General features: G+C 39.8%; 1 protein-coding gene across 3 annotated transcripts in view; it reads left to right on the top strand.

Annotated features, from left to right (window-relative positions):
- The window catches only part of LOC123754232 (lipase 3), a 39,438-nt gene that overhangs the window by 18,183 nt on the left and 1,138 nt on the right, over positions 1–20,117 (top strand). For 2 of the 3 annotated variants that reach the window (XR_011229063.1, XR_011229064.1), the window contains exons 1-2: positions 10,966–11,959; positions 12,454–19,719. Coding sequence is in view for 1 of the 3 variants with exons in the window: in XM_045736436.2 (XP_045592392.2) it covers positions 2,113–2,365; positions 2,718–2,846; positions 2,950–3,064; positions 4,753–4,903; positions 5,672–5,764; positions 6,835–6,996; positions 8,286–8,370; positions 9,363–9,505 (1,131 nt within the window). In the remaining 2 variants the exon portion in view is untranslated. Of the gene's footprint in view, positions 1–2,112; positions 2,366–2,717; positions 2,847–2,949; positions 3,065–4,752; positions 4,904–5,671; positions 5,765–6,834; positions 6,997–8,285; positions 8,371–9,362; positions 9,506–10,965; positions 11,960–12,453; positions 19,720–20,117 lie in introns of those variants that run through there. The other variant, XM_045736436.2, reaches the window with a different exon arrangement.

The raw sequence follows: 20,117 nt of genomic DNA, 5'->3' as shown, positions 1-20,117 counted from the left end.
TTATCTCAATACTCTTTGTGGAGCAACTACTAGTGCTGATAACTTGTAGAAGACTGCCTCTGCCCCTGGTTTTCTGGACGCCCATCTAGACTCTTTAGTACCGAAAGACGAGGAACTTTTTAAGAGTTCCCACAAAAAATTAACTTGACTTGAATATTGGAGCTTATGGCATCAATTAGAACCAAATTAATATTGTGTGGACAGCAGTGCGTCAAGACTGCCATTTGGAGCAACTTCCCTAATCTTGGGAGAGCAGACAAGGCTTCCGACATGGTGTTGCTCCGCTGTAAGACGGGCCGTGAAACACAGCTACTGACGGCCATAAGATTTTGATTACGTCAGGAAGATTGTTAACAAAAATCTTCAGCCTTTGCTGCAGTTTATTCGCTGAATTGTATAAATCGTTTAATTATATCATCATTTACTGTTACATACTGCAAAGATAAAATTGATCAGTGGTGCTGATATAAATACGAGAGTCAACAATCATTGCAAAGTACTGAGCCAAATTGATGTCAGCTATTATCTTCGATAGATCCTGTACTGATAATTATTATCAGATCATTTTGCCTGTCAGGGCTGAGATATGTTGCATGTTGACCACTCGGCAATAAATATTGCTCTAGTAATGTATAAAATTTGGCAAATACATTAATAAGCTCCAACAATTGCCTTCAATTGTAATTGAGGAACTTGACCCTTGGCACTCACGATGCCCATGGAATGCCAATTCTTGTTTTCCCAAATAAATAACCGGACCTATAATTCCGGTGTTACAAGGCTTGCCAAGACAATTCTGTTACTAAACAAACTAAGTTTGGCAAGGAAAAGACCTTCGCTTTTCGTCAGTTTCTTTTTTTCATGTTTTGTTTAATTGTGTGTGTACCTTTATTTTGACTTAACCAAGAATCCTTTGATTTGTATGTCGTCGATATGATTTGTGTGGACCTGATACGTTTGACATGACTGGTCACACGTGTTGTTGCTCTCATCTTAACACCCTGAATGGTGTCTCGGAATTGGTAGTGTTCTGTCACACAGACGGTGCTAACTATTGTTCTGTCACACAGACGGTGCTAACTATTGTTCTGTCACACAGACGGTGTGTGCCTTCTTTTATATAATGACTCTCAAATGCATATGTTTTGAAAATGCGGCACGTCTGAATGGCAGATTTTACTGATTCATTGTCCATTTTATTCAAGTTTGTGTCAAGAAGGCTAGCTAACAAAACTACACTTGTTTGTATTTGATTAAATATAAGATACAACAATAATTGCATTTCTATAAATTCAAATGTTTATTCAGGTAAGGTACATACATACATACAAGGGGTGATACAAATATTTATGAGTTTATAGATCTATAGATTTATAGAATTTATATAGATTGATCGAAGTTAAAAGATTTGAGTGGCATTAAGGCGATTGTAACGTTTTCTGTTATAACAAAGTTTGTTTTGATAATAATATCTTGTTAAGAACATCTATGACTGCATAGTTTGTAAAAATAATATTTTTAGAGAGAGATAAGAGAGGTAACATATATGTAATAATGGAGAATCCCTAACCAACCACATATTTCGAGCCATCAGTCGAAATGGTAAGAGAATATGAATGGTGGAGACAAATATATGGCAACTACAGTGCATTTAGAGACTCAACAGGTTTAGAGACTCTTGTGACTCTCTCGTCACAAGAGACTCAACAGTACGGCAGGACCGTACTCTCATTTAATGACACACAGAGTCAGTACTTTCAACAAAATGAACACTATATTGGGAGGAGAGAAATTCTTCAACAAAACCAATAGTATCGCAACAATTACCTGTATGTGCGTCTTATGACATAATTAACGACATTAGATACAGTCTGCTTCCTCGAGTAATAGATGGGCTTCACATGCCATGAACAATCGTCCACTAATCTGGCAAGGAGGACCGCCTGCCTAGTGGGTGACATACCTCATCCACTCCATTATAGTACATGACTAGAATACGATGAAACAAGCCCTTCCCTTTGTGTAACGACTTGACCTGTATTACTGTAGTCGTGTGTGTCTTTGTTATACGGTGTGGGCAGCGACATGTACTGACGTGTGGTGTACCGGCAGCCGGAACTGATGAAGGTCCGCGGGTACACAGCAGAGACTCACCACCTCATCACAGAAGACGGATACATCCTGGAGATGCACCGCATACCGTATGGCCGCATCGCGGACGCTGCCGCACTGCATGCTACACTGAACCCCTTCACTTCCTTCAGGGACCCCTTCCTCTACCCTCACGCCTTCCCTAACATTTCCCAAAACACTCTACACCCTCTGGGAGACGTGGTGAAGCGTGCGACTCTACACTCACCAGGAGGTGAGTAGTGTGATAAACTCCCTCCACCACATTATGTCAGATACAAAGCCGAGTGCTGTAATGCACATCTCACTTGGTCCCTCGCTGCCAGCAGTCCATCATCTCCACTCTAATTAATAACACAACAAGTTTTAGTATTTTACGATCTGTTATATAAAATTGTTATCTTATGCTCTTCATAAGGTAATAATGTAACACTAACTTACTAAAATGCAGACTGTAATAACAAGCCGTATTCTCTGGCTACAGACGGCCAAGTGTGATATGCTGTGCGCTTCTGGTGCTCAATCAATGAATTAAACAAACTCTTAAAATTAGCAGCAATGAGTGTCTCCTTCATTTCTCAACTCAGCAGCATCGAGGACCAGCGGCAGCGGCGGGAGGAACAAGAGGAACAAGCCTCGTCGTGTGGCCTTCCTCCTCCACGGCGTCTTCTCGTCGAGCGCAGACTTCGTGATGAATGATCCCGACCAGGCATTAGGTATGTTAAACCTATGTAATATTATATTTCAAATAAGTTGTCACTTTTCTAAATAACATTGATACTATAATTTCATTAATAATAATTACTCTTCATCCTTTAGGGTTCATATTAGCCGACGAGGGATACGACGTTTGGATCGGCAACACCAGAGGAAACTTCTACGGCCGTCGCCACGTCACCCTCTCACCTGACCAGCCAGAGTTCTGGGACTACAGGTAGGTGGTAGAGTTCTGGGACCACAGGTAGGTGGCAGAGTTCTGGGACTACAGGTAGGTGGTAGAGTTCTGGGACTACAGGTAGGTGGTAGAGTTCTGGGACTACAGGTAGGTGGTAGAGTTCTGGGACTACAGGTAGGTGGCAGAGTTCTGGGACTACAGGTAGGTGGCAGAGTTCTGGGACTACAGGTAGGTGGTAGAGTTCTGAGACTACAGGTAGGTAGCAGAGTTCTGGGACTACAGGTAGGTGGCAGAGTTCTGGGACTACAGGTAGGTAGCAGAGTTCTGGGACAACAGGTAGGTGGCAGAGTTCTGGGACTACAGGTAGGTGGCAGAGTTCTGGGACTACAGGTAGGTAGCAGAGTTCTGGGACTACAGGTAGGTGGCAGAGTTCTGAGACTACAGGTAGGTGGCAGAGTTCTGGGACTACAGGTAGGTAGCAGAGTTCTGAGACTACAGGTAGGTGGCAGAGTTCTGGGACTACAGGTAGGTGGCAGAGTTCTGGGACTACAGGTAGGTAGCAGAGTTCTGGGACTACAGGTAGGTAGCAGAGTTCTGAGACTACAGGTAGGTGGCAGAGTTCTGGGACTACAGGTAGGTAGCAGAGTTCTGGGACTACAGGTAGGTGGCAGAGTTCTGGGACTACAGGTAGGTGGCAGAGTTCTGAGACTACAGGTAGGTGGCAGAGTTCTGAGACTACAGGTAGGTGGCAGAGTTCTGAGACTACAGGTAGGTGGCAGAGTTCTGAGACTACAGGTAGGTGGCAGAGTTCTGGGACTACAGGTAGGTGGCAGAGTTCTGAGACTACAGGTAGGTAGCAGAGTTCTGGGACTACAGGTAGGTGGCAGAGTTCTGGGACTACAGGTAGGTGGCAGAGTTCTGGGACTACAGGTAGGTGGCAGAGTTCTGAGACTACAGGTAGGTAGCAGAGTTCTGGGACTACAGGTAGGTGGCAGAGTTCTGGGACTACAGGTAGGTGGCAGAGTTCTGGGACTACAGGTAGGTGGCAGAGTTCTGGGACTACAGGTAGGTGGCAGAGTTCTGAGACTACAGGTAGGTGGCAGAGTTCTGGGACTACAGGTAGGTGGCAGAGTTCTGGGACTACAGGTAGGTGGCAGAGTTCTGAGACTACAGGTAGGTGGCAGAGTTCTGAGACTACAGGTAGGTAGCAGAGTTCTGGGACTACAGGTAGGTGGCAGAGTTCTGGGACTACAGGTAGGTGGCAGAGTTCTGAGACTACAGGTAGGTAGCAGAGTTCTGGGACTACAGGTAGGTGGCAGAGTTCTGGGACTACAGGTAGGTGGCAGAGTTCTGGGACTACAGGTAGGTGGCAGAGTTCTGGGACTACAGGTAGGTGGTAGGGTTCTGGGACCACAGGTAGGTGGCAGAGTTCTGGGACTACAGGAGGTGGCAGAGTTCTGGGACTACAGGTAGGTGGCAGAGTTCTGGGACTACAGGTAGGTGACAGAGTTCTGGGACTACAGGTAGGTGGCAGAGTTCTGGGACTGCAGGTAGGTGGCAGAGTTCTGGGACTACAGGTAGGTGGCAGAGTTAAAGCACTACTGTGGACAATATGGAATATATATATAAATACGTAAAAATATGGAATAACTAGTTTCTAAGCTACGGAGAGTGGCAGTTTTTCCGCAGCAACAATTAATATTGGTATTGTTAATGTGGTGGTGGAGCTGGAACGAGATAGCGCGCTACGACGTGCCGGCCATGTTGAGCTACGTGCGCAAGGCGACGGGTGCTCCTCAGGTCTACTACGTCGGTCACTCTCTGGGCGCCGCCATTTTCTTTGCTACGCTGGACTACCACCCACACATCAACTCCTGGGTGGGTACGCTGCCGCCTCTTATATCTTGATCGTTTCATCTTGCCCCAAATAAAAAAATGAAAAAATATTGAAATCTTTGCACTAAGAACATTTCATCTATAGGGTGCCGGTAGTACAGTCGGGTTCGTTCTCGACGCATATTCGATAATTCTGGGTTCGAATCCCGGGTGGGACAAAAATAGCTGAGTGCATTTCCTCTCTCTTAATGTATCTCTTCACCTAGCAGTAAGTAGGTACTTAGGAGTTAGTCAGCTTGTGGGGTTCCATCCTGGGCGGGGTCAGTAATTCGACTTTTTTGGGGGGGGGGGACTTAGATATAAGCCTAACGTGTATGAATACACTCTGGCTGCCTGTCCACCGACATAATGAATTATTATATTATATTATTTACGATGCTGTACAGAAATTGCGGTTATTGTATTATGTAAAGTCTCCAATATCTCGTTATTAATTAGAGGAGCTCAACTTACCAATGATGAAGTGTAGTTAAGTCTGGCAGAACCCAGAACACAAATATGCTATGATACATGATTTAAAGACGCTCACACAGCAGCTGTAATCCTACTCTACAATTTCAATTAGGGGATTAATGTGCGCACAAACACATCTATGCCACTAGGCACACAAATACAATTAGGTAGCTAAACATAAACAAATGCAATTAGGTGAGTCAGCACACACAAACACACACCAAGGTGACTAAACACACAGACAAAGGCACCCAGGTGATAGTGGCGTCTCTCACTAATAGCTTGTCTCTTCCACAGGTGCGTGTGATGGCCGCCTTGGCGCCCGCCGCCTACATAACAGGCAGACCTGTCCCCATGAGTGTGGTGTCACCATTTGCGAATTTGATTGATGTAAGCTGCAAAATTTTGTTTATGTATGTATGTATGTATGTATGTATGTATGTATGTATGTATGTATGTATGTATGTATGTATGTATGTATGTATGTATGTATGTATGTATGTAATGATGTATGTATCGTACCTACTACCCTGAACCACACACAACGTAACTACAACGTTTTGTCAAGAACTCGATATCTTCAGGATTACACACCTGATACGGGGGAACACGAGCACTTAAGTCACATATGGGAACTAAATATATATAAGCATTGGTAACCTGTCCTCTTAAAAAGAACGTCGCTTTTGGCCGTTTGCCCGTATGGCCGAATTTAGACGTAATTTGAAAATGAAAAAAAATTGAAAATAAATTTGGGATTTTTTTTTTTCAACAACAGTAAGTTAAGGGTCCTCTGATAGGTTAGGTGGGCAGGAAATTCTCATAAAGTTTCAAAACGTTATGAAAAACGTTAATTTAAAGTGTCCTCTTATAACCTTTCTTATAACCTATGTACAGTTTCCGTGGTGTAGTGGTAAGACACTCGCCTGGCGTTCCGCGAGCGCTATGTCATGGGTTCGTATCCTGGCCGGGGAGGATTTACTGGGCGCAATTCCTTAACTGTAGCCTCTGTTTAACGCAACAGTAAAATGTGTACTTAATGAATGAAAAAACGATTCTTCGCGGCAGGGGATCGTATTCCAGGGACCTGCCCGAAACGCTACGCGTACTAGTGGCTGTACAAGAATGTAACAACTCTTGTATATATCACAAAAAAAAAAAAAAAAAAAAAAAAAAACTCTGCGCGTACGCCGGACGACTCAAACAGAAAACGGAACAGAACGTCACTTTTGTGAGTCGATTTCATTTCAAATTTCGTCCGAATTTGGCCATAGTGAGCATACGAGCTAAAAGTGACGTTATTTTTAAGAGGACGGGTTGTTGGTTCACCTCGCATCATCTTGTTCTTGAAAATGAGTAACCCTTAATCGTTGATTGATTGATTAAGATTGTGATTGATTAAGATTGATTGATTGTGGCAGTTGGGGGCCACCACACTAACCGCTGCCATAATGTTGCAGGACCAACTGTCACGCACGAGGCACCTCGAGTTGCTACCGCTGACGCCCAAAAGAGTTGACACGAGCTCGTCAGTGTGTGCAGATGGAGCCGTCGCCAACTTCCTGTGTGTTTTCATATATTTCACCGTTGCTGGTGGATCAAACGGTTTCTACCTGGATAGAGTGAGTGGTTCCTTCCCATTCGTCTCTCCCTTGTATACAATTAGCATTTATATTTTTTTTACTTGTTCATTTGATATTTTATTTGTTTATATGTTATAGTTTATTTTTAGTTCATTTATTATGCACCTCATACCCATCCTGTGGGTGGTAGTGGGAAAGGTTACAGAGGCACATATTGGGCTCAGGGACTGAACTCCACCATTAATTTAGCTAAACAAGTTACAATCTTGATGAGCTAGTGGTATAAATATTTGTATTGTGGAGATTGAATGTTTTTTATGAGTGATAAGCTGAAAGAAGGGACAATCTTATTCTTCCCAATTTAATCTAGTACTGTTTTTGTGTTCTCAATAAATACAGTTTCTAAATTAAGCAACTGACATATGTGGAGAGCTAGTGTCACAATTGATGTTTGTCCTGCACACCGCCCCCCATCCAGTGGGCAGCCGTGGATAGGTTACAATTACTTAGTTATTACCTACAGTTAGCAAACTGGGGATATTTGGCTACAATTTCTGGTAGGAGATCATTTTGAATTAAATATTTACACATCATTGGAACATTGGTTAAGGAAATGTCTCTAAATTCACGTATCTTTTCGCACTCCATCACATAGTGACGGAGGGTATGCGAATAATTTTGTTGACACTTTACATTTGGTCAGATCTACATCAGCAGATAATGAGAATTCCCAGAGATACTTGTAACCGAGTCTAAGCCGAGCAGTAGTAACATCTAGAAGTCTGCTGATTTTATTAGATGTACCATAGATGTGTGGCCCCTCTTGCATCATAGTATGACGATAGATGGAATTACTGGTGTCGATTTCACTTTGCCTCAGATCTACAAGATTTTGTTGAAGTTCTTGGTGTACTATTGCTCTCAGACAGCTTATCTCCAAGATTAGTTAAGCGCGTTCTGTTCACATCTATAGAAGTCCGACCAGACATTTTGCTATAAAACCAACGATCACTCATAATAATTAGTCTTAATGTTATCATACGTTAAAACAAAATGAAATAGGTTAAAACACGTTAACATTTTCGGATATTACAGTAACTTAAGTTTCTTTTATTTTGTAACTTATCCACCTTCGGGGTCTGTGATCTTACCGTTGCCACCCTCTGAGTATTACCCTGAAGTATATACCTGTGATCTTCCTGTTGTCACCCTCTTGAGTATTCTCCAGGAGTATATACCTGTGATCTTCCTGTTGTCACCCTCTTGAGTATTCTCCAGGAGTATATACCTGTGATCTTCCTGTTGTCACCCTCTTGAGTATTCTCCAGGAGTATATGCCTGTGATCTTCTCCCACTGGCCGGCCGGGACTGGTCTTCACATAGTGACTCAACTGCTGCAGGTCCACCACTCAGGTCAGTAGTCACCGCACTTCACCTGCACGCACTAAACCAGACACTCTTTTTAGTTGCCAACATAATTAAGTTATGCAGTTTGTCATTTTCGTCAAGATACAGTTCATTGTGAACATAGTCTTAATTTTTAATTTATTTGCGCAATTTGCCACATGGGTACGAAATAATATATAGTGGAACGACATTAGTGATATTTACTACACACAGAAGTAAACATATAAGAGCGCCTCTCAGTTACTCACAGGAACTTATACACAACAAGATACACCAACATTTGTTTTACATTCCTATATACCACACTTAATGTATGTTTTTCTTACCAAGCACATCCACTGTCACATGATTCGGCCAATCAGGTATAACGTTGCACATCATCGACCATGTCATCACCCCGTTAGCCTCAATGCTAAGTGTCAACAACTGACTATAATAAGAACATAAGAATAAAGGTGCAGGCGAGGAGTCACAATAACGTGGCTGAAAAATGTTGACCAAACCACACGATCAAGTCGATTGTGGTCAATTTCACAATCGATTTGAGAATGGTCCTGGACGGTCCGAAACGTCGTCGTCCCTTCACTTTCTAGTGTGTGATTTGGTCAACAAGAATATAGGTAACTGCAGAGGGACTATTGGCCTATACGAGGCAGCTCCTATTTATAACTACCCAATCCCACTCATATGTCCAAACCCACGCTTGAAACAATCAAGGGACTCCACCTTCACCACGCTACGCGGTAATTGGTTCCACAAATCAACAACCCTGTTATCGAATCAGTATTTACCTAGGTAAATATATCTATATAAAATAAATTTATCAGTATTTATTTATTTCTAAATTTAAACTTATAAAATTTATACCCATTGTTTCGTGTTCTGTCTTGTGTTGATACTATTAATACCCCTATTAATATCCCCTTTGTTATAAGAACATAAGTAATAAGAACATAAGCTTATTACTTACAATATTACATAAGAACATAATATTGCAGGAAGATTTCATGCCTTCGACTACGGGCCAGAGAGAAACCTTCTGGAGTACGGGTCGCCCTCGCCACCAGATTACTCCCTCAGTAGCGTCAACGTCCCCGTCGGTATCTTCTGGTCGGAAAACGACTTTGTCGTCGACCCACAGGTCAGGCTCAGTCCTCGTGATCAGTTGACAAGCACAGTTGGTTGGTGACACTGTGTGGAACGTTCTCTACTAGTCTGAATTATTTCCTACATTGGTTACTTTCGTCCATCAGACAGATATTTATATTAGCATAAAAAGGTAGAAATTTAGATTTTATATCTGATATTTACTCCATCATGAGACAAGAATTTATCAGGTTGTCGGTCATTTTTAGAACTTGCTCAGTGACCACTTTACATGACACTACTCTTTAGTTACAACCTCTAATCAAAAGTGTTCAAAGTAGAGAAATATTTTCATAAGTGTTTCTGACGACACTGCGACGCTGCTCAAGCAACATCGGCCACAGGCAAATATGTAAATTAGAAATAATACCAGTATTAGATCTTAAGATTGTTCCGTAACTTTCGTGAATGAAAATCAATAATGACTAATTGAGAGCCAGACTGTTAGATAGAAGCTCCAATATCACAACGTAAAAAAATATTAGCGTATTATGAATCATTATGGTAGCTAGCTGGGGTACATAAGGGAAAAGTTACCTCGGGTACACATAAAAGAAGTATGCAGAACAATAATCTTATTAAATAAAAACGTTGTGGAATATCCGGAAATATATCCAGATATATTGTGAAGTATAGCCTAGTATCTTCCATGGTTCCAGCGGGTAAGTTGCTCTTCGCGGGTATTTCCCGGGAGAAATGGAATTATTTCTTCTGTTGCTTGATAACAATCCCAAGCTTTGCTAGCCACATTTAAAATAGAGAAGAGGACGTTCGTCTGACACATAGTAATAAACCTGCGGAACCACATATCCACTGGATCAGTCAGAGCTACAGGAGGGCTAAAGTTCAAAATTAACATGAAAAATTCCCCTGAAATACGTGAAAGACGCACTACAGGCCTCAGGTTTAACGCCTGAGGCCGTGAAACATGAGACCTGAGGCCTGAGAAAATCACTCGCCTATTAGGCAAATCGGGCCTTGCATAGTAGGCCGAGAAGCGCGTTCTGGCTACTAGGTACGATATATATATATATATATATATATATATATATATATATATATATATATATATATATATATATATATATATATATATATATATGTCGTACCTAGTAGCCAGAACTCACTTCTCAGCCTAATATGCATGGCCCGATTTGCCTAATAAGCCAAGTTTTCCTGAATTAATATATTTTCTCTAAATTTTTTCTTATGAAATGATAAAGCTACCCATTTCATTATGTATGAGGTCAATTTTTTTTCATTGGAGTTAAAATTAACGTAGATATATGACCGAACCTAACCAACCCTACCTAACCTAACCTAACGTATCTCTATAGGTTAGGTTGGGTTATGTAGCCGAAAAAGTTAGGTTAGGTTAGGTTAGGTAGGTTAGGTAGTCGAAAAATAAATAATTCATGAAATCTTGGCTTATTAGGCAAATTGGGCCTTGTGGGAAATTTTTACCCACCATATCTAATAATCATCTAAGAAATGTATAATTTCTATATCATATCTAAATCATATCAAAATCATATCTAAAATGTATCAAAATCATATAATGAATCTTTAAAGATTCATTATATAGCTTGATCCTGGATGACAATGGCACCATGAACACGTACGCAACAGGGGCCCTTTTGATGCCTACGTGACTTTGTACATGATCTTTCAAGGATCCAGAAGCTTCTAGAAGGACTTCTTAATTAAAAAACTATTGGAACATTGATTCAACATCCGGTAGGATTAAAAATCGAATCCTTAATAAGATTCAGTGGTACTTTCAAATACTACTTATAATCTTTAAATCTTATATCTAATTATATTATAATCACATCTTATTTCAATCATAAGTCTAGACTGTAAAAAATAATCAATCAATATTCATTGAAGGCTACCGTGCTCAGAGAGCATGGCAGGGCGATGAGGGGGAGAGAAGCGCCCACCAACAAGCCCAGCGGCACTCCGCGTTTGTTTACAAATGAGTGAACAAGTGACTGATCCTTAGCGAACATTACCAGCTCAAGGACACCTTATCTAACATTTTTATCGCCAGTGAATACTCTCTAGAACTGGGGGAGTACCTGGACAATATCTACAAGGAAAATCCGTGAACATTCACATAAAATAGAGTGTATAGTGGAGATCAGTGACACGGTTTCCTCCACCTTCATTCATAAACTTTTATCTCGAATCATTCTTCTGCAACTGCAGGATAATCACGTAGCAACGCTACCAGATCATCATACAGCAACGCTGTAGCAAAATATCGTGCCTAAACTCGACAAGAGAGTTAATCAGTCTGGCAAACTTGTCAGACAGGCACCCCGACTGGCAGAGAAGTATATTGAAGGTTATTTAGTGTATGATTGGCCAATTGTATGCTTGTGTAACTTTAATATCCTATAAATCTGTCTGTTGGTTAAAAAGCGAGGCTAAGCCTCACATTTCAGTAAGTTTATTAAAATTGTAGTGTAGCTGTGAATCTTATCCAAGCACTGAACCTCATGAGTGTCCATTCTGTCAGAAAAGAATTCAGCCTCAATAAGTAAAAACCTCACAAGTGTCCATAGCGTGGGAAGAGATTCACTCAAGCTAACTGTATCATATAAATTGAATATGTCTGCATATATATTTGAATATATAAATTAAGTTATCAATTGTTTGCTTAGTTAATTTTTAAGTTATCATATAAGTTCATTTAATTGAATATAATTTCTAGTACTTGACAGTAAGACTCCATTTAAGGTCATTTATTTATACTTTTACAATTTAATTTGTTGTTTATAGTATAAGTACATATTGGCTGTTAAGTTATGGTACTAGGTTAGACTATGTATGTTTAAATCTCTGATTTAAACAGAGCCAGTGTTCAGTCAGATAACTGAATTTATCAAATCTTATCCTTGTATAAAATACAAGCTGATGTGAGATCCCTGTCTACAGGTGGATTGGAACTTCTATCAACATAGTCATTCACCCCACCTGTCCCTTACAGCCCACAGTTTGTCATTAGGAAAAGAGGATCTAGGATTTACAACCCTAGCTAGAGATTTTAGTTGAATTAATTTGCAGACAGTAAATTTTTAATTTAGTTCAGTACAAGTCCCTGGTAGTCTCCTCTTATATCAATCCCAGCAGGTTTTTCCCACATTAATGGTCCTTCGAACCTAGATAATAATGGTCCTTTATACCTAGATATTTATGATCATTCGTTTACCGAATATTTCAGTGCCAAATACATAAGAAACTTCTTGATTTTGCATTGGAATAATTTTTACATATTCTAGCCTAGCCTAGCTATCAGCCAATATTTATCATAGCTATATATCTAAGTAAACAAATAGTTTGCAGTGGCTTAAGCCACCATATCCATTAACTAGTAAGCATTCATAACAATCTGATATTGTTTTGTGTTAAGAAACCACAGTACTTAATTATATCAGTGTCACAGACACAACTGCATCTTAATCATAAATATCAATTATCTACCTCATTGTGGTAACATTACATATATATTTAAGTGTATTATCTAGCATTATCTCTAATCTACTGATTTTCAGAGCTGCTCATTACATAATATTCTTTAAAAAAGTGTTATCATCACTGTAAGAGCATTTCATTACAATCTAACCATAATCAACTGTACAAACCCTATATTACAGGTAAAACCAGTAGACATTCTACTGTATTTTATCTAACAATTATTATGGTAACAGATTTTGTAATAACTTTGCAAAAATAGTGCCATTTACTATTTTTAAAAAATTATTACAAGATTTACCAACTTGGTGCATTCGTGCATTCGGGTCACAAATTAAATTATTACAGTACTTTTGATAATTGAACACCTGCTACAACCAGATTCCAGGGAGGAAATGAAGGACGATCTTTGGAATCATTACCTAAGTAGACAGGAAAGCTCATTTATCAAAATACATTAACATCATACATATTTATCAGAAAAAAGAGAAAAATCTCGGAATCTCCGAATCTCGGAATCTCCAAAACTCGGAAAAGGTCAAAATGACTAACAGTATTCCACCAGCAACTGAAACAGAAAAGAAAAGGACACAAAGTGTCTAAAAAATCACTTGAATCTACAGCCTACAGACCATTTAAATCAGGTGATAGACAAATGTCATCATCATTTGGCTACAATAGTCTACAATTGGGGATTAAGACCAATCTTAATCTCACATCACAATCTGAAAGGCTAACAGCCCATTGACAATGTCAATACAAATATTATCATCCATCTAAGATAACTATCTTAATCCAAGAATATAGTCTTGATCACCTAATCTCATGCTTTCACTGGAGTGAAAGCAGCCTCAGAAAATCTGAAATTAATCAAGCATCTCAAAGAGACTTACTTAACAGAAAAGGCAAAGCCGAGAAAAAAAAAAGAAAAAGCAAAATGCTTCATCACATCATGAATAATGTAGATACACATTATTACAGATACAATTCATCCTTTAAGGAAATCCTTGGAGGAGTACAAGTGTTACATGCTTGTATCACCTACTTGCATGTAATTACTTACCTACAAGTTTTACATACTTGTAACAACATCTTATCACAAAGCCAAATCTTTGATGGACTTCGAGCTTACGTACAAAGATTACGAAGCCGAGGAAAACTTAGATCTCAAGAAAAAATCCCCAAAGGTGAATCCACGGACAAAAGCAAAAATGTCCAGAATGGCAGTCAAAAATCAAGGCAACAAAACTCCTCTTCTGCAAAGTGGAAACAGAATAATGTTGGCTCTTATGCTATATCCCCCACAGTTAACAGAACTGTAGGAAACCAAGCTCCTAAGACAGATAAGACAAAAGGAGCTACAAGTGCCCCAAAATGTTTATTCTGTCAAGAAGCACATACCATTTATCAATGCACAGTTTATGTAGGCCGTGCCAGTCGAATCGATCGACTGAAATCTCTGAACAGGTGCATCCGTTGTCTACGGAAGCACGATACAAGTGAGTGTATCACTCAATTGCAGAACTGCCAATATTGTCATAAAAGTGTACATCACACAGCACTCTGTGGTGATATTAACACTCAATCCAGATCACAGACTTCCAATAATCAACCTGCATCTCAGGCAAAGCCCAAAGATGATAATACCACAACAGCCGTACAATTCTGTACAGTAATGAGCAATGTCAACGACTTGGATACAGAAATTGTTACAGCAGCCATATTGCCTACTGCACAGCTAGAACTATGCAATCAAGGAATTTGTATTCCAACTAGAGGCTTTTTTGATCAAGGGTCACAGAAAACCTTTATCAGTAAAAAGATGGCAGAAGATTTACAACTTAAATCTTCAAAGCAAGTATCTACATCTATATCAGGGTTTTTTACTAATTCTGGTCGTAGAACCTTTCCAGTAGTAAAACTCAATGTCTGTCTAGGTACATCCCAAAGGACAGTAGAAGCCATAGTAGTTGATAAAATTCCTACTGAAATGGAAGTGACTGGTCTGACAGCCACAATTAAATTCCTAAAAGAAAAAGGAATCCAATTAGCAGATCCTCTACTTGATTCTGACTACATAGGGGATATCGGAATCCTGATTGGAGCTGACTACTATCATCGATTCATTCTGGGATCAGAAGAATCTATGGGTATGAATATACTCAAATCAGCAGGAGGCATATTGATGACAGGACCTATACTAGATCTTGAACCTTCAACTCCTGAAAAATCACATCATACAGAAACTGTAATAGTGGCATGACTAGGCAAAGAACAGTCACCACTTAAAATCCCCCACATGATTGATGATGGATTGGAATCTGTACCTCAATTGTGGGAACTTGATGCCATAGGAATAATTCCTGAACAACCAAGTCCTGATGATGTCTGTGCATATAATCAATACTTAGAAACTGTACAGTACTATGATGGACAGTACTGGGTAAGGCTACCATGGAAAATCAACCATAAAACCTTACCTACCAATTATCACATGGCTTATAGTCAATTTAAATCGCAACTAGCAAAGCTAAGAAAAAGGCCTGAGCATTTAAAACTCTATCATGAGATTATTGCTCAACAATTAAAGAATAAATTCATCGAAGTCGTGAAACATGACAATAAGCAAATAGGCCATTTTTTACCACACATGGCTGTAATGAGAGAATCAAAAACGACTCCTTTACGGATAGTTTTTAATTGTAGCTCTAAATCTGGACCCCAAGGAACCAGTCTAAATGATTGTTTGCAAACAGGTCCAAGTCTAACTCAGAAATTGTATGACATACTGTTGAAGTTTAGACTTAACAAATATGCGTATTCAGCAGATATAAGTAAGGCCTTTCTCAGAGTTGGCTTGCAGGAAGAAGATAGAGACTTCACTAAGTTTCTATGGGTAGAGAACCCAGAAGATGTCAATAGTCCTGTAGTGACTTTCAGATTCTCTTCAGTTCTTTTTGGCGCGACAAGCAGTCCATTTCTGTTGCAAGCAACTCTAGATACTCATCTGAAGAAATCATCAAGTCCCTGTAAGACTGAAATCAGTCAAAATCTATATGTAGATAATTTTCAAGGGACAGTTAACAGTACTACTGAACTGTTACAATTATATCAAGAGGCCAACAAGGAGCTACAAGGTGCCAACATGCCACTACAATCTTGGGCCTCTAATAATGCAACATTGAATAATCAAATAGCAAGAGATTACCCTGAATATCACGTACCAGAATCACAAAAGGTGTTAGGTATGGATTGGGATTTAATCTCGGACACAATATCGATCAAATCTGTGCCAGTAAATTACAACATCACTACAAAAAGGGATTTGCTTTCACAAGTTAGCAAAGTATTCGACCCACTTGGTCTACTAAATCCTTTGACTATCAAGTGGCGTTTATTAGTGCAAGAAGCATGGAAAGCTAAGGTTGGTTGGGATGATCCACTACCAATCCAGTTACAAAAAGCTTGGATGGAAGTGGCTCAAGAACAAACTTTAGTTGAAAAGATAATCTTTCCGAGACACATAGTCGAGGAAAATGAAGAAGTATCACTACATGTATTCGCAGACTCGTCAGCCAAAGCTTTTGGAGCTTGTGCTTACTTAGTGACTTCTAATCAATCATATCTTATCACCTCTAAGGCCAGAGTCGCTCCATTAAAAAAGAGGACTTTGCCTCAGATGGAACTAACAGCACTGCTAACTGGAACACGCTTAGCAGTGCATATCAAACAAGTCTTGTCTACCATGAACATCAAAGATGTCATTATATGGTCTGACAATGAAGCTGTCTTACAATGGGTACGAAACGACAACTGTCCAACTCCATATGTAAAAAATCGCGTCTCGGAAATTAAAGAAATTTCCGCAGGCTTTCAATTGTTGCATGTACCAACAAAGGATAATCCAGCTGATCTCTTATCAAGAGGTATGACATTTAAACAGTTTGCAAAGGCAGATATTTGGTTTCATGGGCCTCGATGGTTAGTGAATGGTAGTTGGCCTGAACAAAAGCCACACGTCATTACGACACAAACCGTAACTACCACCAGGCAGCAAGCTCAAATATCAGTCTTGGATTGTACTCGTTACTCCTCGCTCATCAAATTAATCAATGTAACACAGAACGTGTTTCATTATCTCAGGAAAAAAGGTATAAAATACACTTTTCCTGATGCACTTATCTATTGGGTAAGACAAGCCCAGAGAGAAACTTATGGGAATAACTATGAAAATCTTCCGCATAAGTTAAAACACAATCTCGGTCTGTGGATAGACCAAGAAAATCACAACATTCTGCGTTGTGGAGGGAGACTTAAACACGCAGATATCAATCTAGATACCGTGCATCCATGGCTTTTACCAAAAAATCATTGGATCACAAGGTTGATTGTGTTGCATACACATCAACAAATCATCAAACATGGAGGAGTGTTAGACACACTCACACAAATCAGACAGCAGTACTGGATTCCTCAGGGAAGACAGTCAGTCAAATCAATCTTGAAGAATTGCATGATATGCCGAAGGTACGATGCAAAAACTTGCTCTTATCCAGGGCCACCACCCCTACCAAAGGAACGAGTGGTCCATCTACAACCTTTCGAAACGACAGGAGTAGATTATACAGGAGCAATATATCTAACAGGGACTGCAGATAAGCAACCTATCAAGGCATACATCTGTCTGTTCACCTGTGCTACCACCAGGGCAGTACATCTAGAGGTAACACCCGATATGACTGCTCAATCATTTATTCAAGCTTTCCGCAGATTCGCAGCACGCCGATCATGCCCTAAGCTGATGATTTCAGATAACGGAGCAAACTTGGTAGCTGGAGAAGCATGTCTACGGGAAATCTGTTCCCATCCTGCAGTTACTTCCACACTGGAACAGCGTCATTGCAGATGGAAATTTATCCCTCCGAGAGCCCCATGGCACGGAGGATTTTATGAACGGTTAATAGGAACTGTAAAAAGATCCTTGAGAAAATCTCTACACCGTCAGAAAATCAATCTTCAAGAGCTCCAGACAGTAATCACGGAAATAGAATCAAGGGTGAATAACCGGCCGTTGACTTACTTGTCTGAGGATCCTACTCAACATGAGCCATTAAGTCCTGCCCACCTAATGTATGGAAGACTTCTGACTCCAGTACCATCTCTAGTGGATGATGAGATCAGAGATCCCTCATATGTGGGTCAGAGCGAGTTGGTTCAGGGGTATAAGCATCTGTCCAGCATAATCCATAAATGGAATGATGTTTGGACAAAAGAATATCTTACATCTCTACGAGAACATCACTATGGGGCCAATGTCCCCCATAATATAGCTAATCTCCAACCTGGCGATATTGTCTTGGTAGACAGTGATGGCCCTAGGGCTGACTGGCCATTAGGTAAAGTTGTCTCAGTCCATCCAGATAGTCAGGGGATTTTGAGAATAGTCAAAATCCTGTCTAAAGGAACAACTTCCCTGAAGACATTGGACAAACTCATCCACATGGAATCAGTGAGCCAGCTGCAGTTAGATCCTGAGAGACCTCAAGACACTCTAACTCCACAAGACCCACAGACTCCTAACAGACACAATCGTCCACAACGGACAGCAGCACAAAAGTGCAAGCAAAATCTGCACTTGTATTATCAATCCAATGGAGAGTAAATAAATACATATGGTTACTATTGTCCTAAGTATTGGACTCTGTGCCAGTTCTCTCCCTCTGGAAGATGTGGGAAATTTTTACCCACCATATCTAATAATCATCTAAGAAATGTATAATTTCTATATCATATCTAAATCATATCAAAATCATATCTAAAATGTATCAAAATCATATAATGAATCTTTAAAGATTCATTATATAGCTTGATCCTGGATGACAATGGCACCATGAACACGTACGCAACAGGGGCCCTTTTGATGCCTACGTGACTTTGTACATGATCTTTCAAGGATCCAGAAGCTTCTAGAAGGACTTCTTAATTAAAAAACTATTGGAACATTGATTCAACATCCGGTAGGATTAAAAATCGAATCCTTAATAAGATTCAGTGGTACTTTCAAATACTACTTATAATCTTTAAATCTTATATCTAATTATATTATAATCACATCTTATTTCAATCATAAGTCTAGACTGTAAAAAATAATCAATCAATATTCATTGAAGGCTACCGTGCTCAGAGAGCATGGCAGGGCGATGAGGGGGAGAGAAGCGCCCACCAACAAGCCCAGCGGCACTCCGCGTTTGTTTACAAATGAGTGAACAAGTGACTGATCCTTAGCGAACATTACCAGCTCAAGGACACCTTATCTAACATTTTTATCGCCAGTGAATACTCTCTAGAACTGGGGGAGTACCTGGACAATATCTACAAGGAAAATCCGTGAACATTCACATAAAATAGAGTGTATAGTGGAGATCAGTGACACGGTTTCCTCCACCTTCATTCATAAACTTTTATCTCGAATCATTCTTCTGCAACTGCAGGATAATCACGTAGCAACGCTACCAGATCATCATACAGCAACGCTGTAGCAAAATATCGTGCCTAAACTCGACAAGAGAGTTAATCAGTCTGGCAAACTTGTCAGACAGGCACCCCGACTGGCAGAGAAGTATATTGAAGGTTATTTAGTGTATGATTGGCCAATTGTATGCTTGTGTAACTTTAATATCCTATAAATCTGTCTGTTGGTTAAAAAGCGAGGCTAAGCCTCACATTTCAGTAAGTTTATTAAAATTGTAGTGTAGCTGTGAATCTTATCCAAGCACTGAACCTCATGAGTGTCCATTCTGTCAGAAAAGAATTCAGCCTCAATAAGTAAAAACCTCACAAGTGTCCATAGCGTGGGAAGAGATTCACTCAAGCTAACTGTATCATATAAATTGAATATGTCTGCATATATATTTGAATATATAAATTAAGTTATCAATTGTTTGCTTAGTTAATTTTTAAGTTATCATATAAGTTCATTTAATTGAATATAATTTCTAGTACTTGACAGTAAGACTCCATTTAAGGTCATTTATTTATACTTTTACAATTTAATTTGTTGTTTATAGTATAAGTACATATTGGCTGTTAAGTTATGGTACTAGGTTAGACTATGTATGTTTAAATCT

This window comes from Procambarus clarkii, chromosome 18 (assembly GCF_040958095.1).
Source record: "Procambarus clarkii isolate CNS0578487 chromosome 18, FALCON_Pclarkii_2.0, whole genome shotgun sequence".
Classification (NCBI taxonomy): domain Eukaryota; kingdom Metazoa; phylum Arthropoda; class Malacostraca; order Decapoda; family Cambaridae; genus Procambarus; species Procambarus clarkii.
The sequence above is the reverse complement of the archived record's forward strand: the minus strand, read 5'-3'. Positions and strand labels throughout refer to the sequence as shown.